The sequence below is a fragment of the Monoraphidium neglectum genome (assembly GCF_000611645.1).
Source record: "Monoraphidium neglectum strain SAG 48.87 unplaced genomic scaffold scaffold00441, whole genome shotgun sequence".
NCBI classification, from domain to species: domain Eukaryota; kingdom Viridiplantae; phylum Chlorophyta; class Chlorophyceae; order Sphaeropleales; family Selenastraceae; genus Monoraphidium; species Monoraphidium neglectum.
The window spans coordinates 22,739-25,948 of record NW_014013187.1 but is presented as its reverse complement, the minus strand read 5'-3'; the positions used below and the strand labels follow the sequence as shown (position 1 = coordinate 25,948).

General features: G+C 63.9%; 2 protein-coding genes across 2 annotated transcripts in view; both read left to right on the top strand.

Moving 5' to 3' along the window:
• The window catches only part of MNEG_3499 (thioesterase superfamily protein), a gene marked incomplete at both ends in the record, with an annotated part of 2,619 nt that extends 1,858 nt beyond the window's left edge, over window positions 1-761 (top strand). Inside the window, 2 exons of the mRNA XM_014048033.1 lie at window positions 36-210; window positions 642-761. Coding sequence (XP_013903487.1) covers window positions 36-210; window positions 642-761 — 295 coding nt within the window. The remainder of the gene's footprint in view (window positions 1-35; window positions 211-641) is intronic.
• A 1,172-nt stretch (window positions 762-1,933) lies between these two features.
• MNEG_3498 (hypothetical protein) overlaps window positions 1,934-3,210 on the top strand; it is a gene marked incomplete at both ends in the record, with an annotated part of 1,875 nt that continues 598 nt past the window's right edge. Inside the window, 2 exons of the mRNA XM_014048032.1 lie at window positions 1,934-2,005; window positions 2,242-3,167. Coding sequence (XP_013903486.1) covers window positions 1,934-2,005; window positions 2,242-3,167 — 998 coding nt within the window. The remainder of the gene's footprint in view (window positions 2,006-2,241; window positions 3,168-3,210) is intronic.

Sequence of the window (3,210 nt, the reverse complement as noted above, 5' to 3'; positions counted from 1 at the left end):
TTCTCACCCTCACCACAACGCGCTCCTCGTCGCAGGAATTGGACAGCCGCCATAGCTCTCATGGACCGCGGCGGCCTGTCGCAGCCGCCGCTGACGCTGACGGCCTCCATCCTGGTGTCCTACAAGGAGCCTGCGCCCCCGGGCGTGCCGCTGGTGGTGCGCAGCAGCGTGGTGGAGATAAAGGAGGGCAGCCAGCCGGGGATAGGCAAGGTGCGGGGCTGTGAGAGGGCTGTGCAGCACGGGTCGAGCCGCATGGAGCCGGGTTCCTGTGCAGCCGAGCATGGAGTGTGCGCGGCCGCTGTACTTGAAGGAGGGGAGCGCGTTTTGATGCAATGCAGGGTGACCGCCACTTGGTCACAGGATGGTGGTTGTGCGCACGGTGCTCCTACTTAGTGCTTTTCGCTCACCACAGGTTGCATTGCCAAGCCTGCCGCGACACATACACATGGTTCCAACACCCACCCTTCGACCCCCCCGCCTACACACACGTACGTAGATGTATGCACTCTCTTGAAAACACTTACTGACACACACGCACGCACACACACGCACACACACACACACACATGCACGCGCCGCACACACGCACGCACACACACACAGGCCCACAAACTCACATTTGCACTCACTCTCACGCGCAGTCTTCTGTTGAGGTGGACGTCTCCATACTGCAGGCCGCCCCCGAGGGCGGCGGTGCGGAGCGGTTGCTAGTCAGCTCGACAGGGATCTTCAAGAAGCTCGGGGCGCTGCGCGCTCTATGAATGAGTCCGAGTGGCATACAGGCCCTGCGCCAGGCGCGCGCACCAGGTGGCGCGGGCTGCGCATGTGCCCCCATCGGCCAGCAAGGGGTGTAGGAAATGATGGAAAAGGCAGTAGGCGGGCGAAGCGGCACAGGTGTGTGACGAGGTTCCTGGGCTGGTGTGCTGCGGCCTGGCTGTTTTTCTTGTTTTGTCTGGCCCTTCTGAGGTCGTATCTCTTGTGAATGTTGTGCGCTGTGCCAATCCAAAAACTTCTTATCAAGGATGCAAGTGACATCCCACACCGGCGGCGGCGCATCATGCACATTGCCGCGTGGGGCGTGCTCAAAGCTGCTGCGGCTTGCCATTGGCACAAGCTGTGGCGCTGCAGCAGTCTGGGGGTTGATGCGTGGCAGGTGCTGTCGCAACTGGTGGTGTATCACGACTTTGGCGCGTCCGTGCTTTCTGATCCATTTTGGTCCTGAGGCAACTCACCCCTTGGCACTCTGATACCGCAGCCCGCTGAAGAGCGGGCGAACGAGGCTGGGCATGTGCGGTTGTGTAATGCTGCACGGACGGTGTGGTGGTCTCGTCTTATGCCCATGTGTGGTTGCTGGGGCCATACCCGTGCGCTCGGGGGTGGTCAAGCTGGTATGGCCACTTGAATGACTCATAGTCCTGATCAGTCATGCTTGTGGTGGCATGTGCATACACAGTCTGAGGACAAGCACGTATCGCACCGTCTTCGCCAGCACCTGACACTGACCAGTGTCTCACCAGTGAGCAGCTGCTGCGAATGCGCACGCTAGGGGTGCACACTTGGGAGTGTTAATTCAGGTGATGCACGTTCATGGTACAGGATTGGGGTTACATGGATACTTGAATGTTTTGCTCTACAGTACAGACAACTTGGTCGTCGATCTAGAGCTAGTAGACGACCGCACTGCACCAGGTAAGACCGTGGAGAACCACCGGGAGGTTTATTGAGGACAGAACGTATTATTTGATGTATATTTGACCTTCGTGTGGCCGTTCTTGTCTTCCGTTATCACGCTTGACTCCTTCCTCCACTCATTCAAGCTCTTATCGATCGTTCTGGCGAAAGGTTTGAGAAGATCGCATCATGAACTCCAGCTCCAGCTGCTGCCTCGGGCAGTCTCACATGCAGGTGCGGCGGGGACAGGCGTGCAGCAGCAATGCAGCGACTGCCTGCTGCATTTGGCACCTGCACGTTGACCATGCGCGCCGCGGCCCCGCCAACAGCGATGGTACGCAGTGCAATGTGTGTATGTCAATGCCTTGCACTTCAAGTGCCAACATAAACGATCCGATGGCATTTCAATCTCGTGGGCCGCAGTGCAGCTCACGAGCGAGGGGCCACAGCAAAGCGCTTCACCTCGCAGCAGCAGCAGCAAGCAGCAGCAGCCGCCCTCTCTCCACTTGCATCGGTCCCACCAATTCCTCCCTCGCCCTCGCTACCCCGCACCATCCTGGCCTACTGCAGGCACACCGCCTCCGCGCCGTCGTCCCGGCGTGCCGCCCCAGGCGCGCGCGCGTCGCCATCGTGACCACGTCGCCGCCCAAGGCCCGTGAGGCCGACCCCGTGACGACTGCCACCGACGTCTCCTCGGCCGGCAACACCACCAACCCCAGCAACATCAAAATACTCACCAGCTTCAGCAGCATCAGCAACAGCACCTCCGCCGACGCCCCCACGCCGCCCTCGTGGGCGCGCTACGGCCCCCTGCGCAAGGCCGACCTCGTCCCCGCCGCGGCCCTCCGTGACGGCAAGACCTGGGCGGCGAATATCAACTATCTGGCGTGTGATGCCAACAGCCTGTCCGCCCGCAGCCTGAGGATCAAGGCTGACGCCCAGCGCAAGTGGGCCAACCACACCAACGGCCTGCTGCCGGGCGCCGAGCGGGCCTCGCTGGCGCGCCTCAGTGCCGCCACCGCCATGCTTGGCGATGCCATGGCCGCCGGCGCCGGCTGCGACGAGGCGCAGCTGGCCGCGGTGCTGGCGGTGCGCAAGGCGCTGCCCGCCGCTGAGCCTGCCTGGCTGCCGCCGCGCCCGCGGCACCCGCGCGAGGCCCCGACGCTGCGCACACAGTGCGCCTCCGACGCGCAGGCCCTGGGCCTGCTCGCCACTGTGGTCGCGACGCTCCACGCCGACGGGCTGGAGGGGCACCTGGCGGATCTGAACAACGCAGACCCCAAGTGCATGGGGTTTGTTAGCGGCAGCGTGTACAACGCCGTCCAACAGTTTGTGGCCATGAGCCGCCACACCGCCAACCTCTGCGCCGCCAGCCGCGACGCGCTCGCCTCTGGGGTGGTGCGGCGCGCCGAGGCCGTGCAGCGCGCGTGCGCCGCCGCCGACGAGGCGCTGCGCCAGGCCGACGCCATCGCGGCGGGGGCGGCGGCGCGCCTGGCGTGCCGCGAGCTCGCGGCGCCCGCGCGGGGCGCAGCCCTGCGG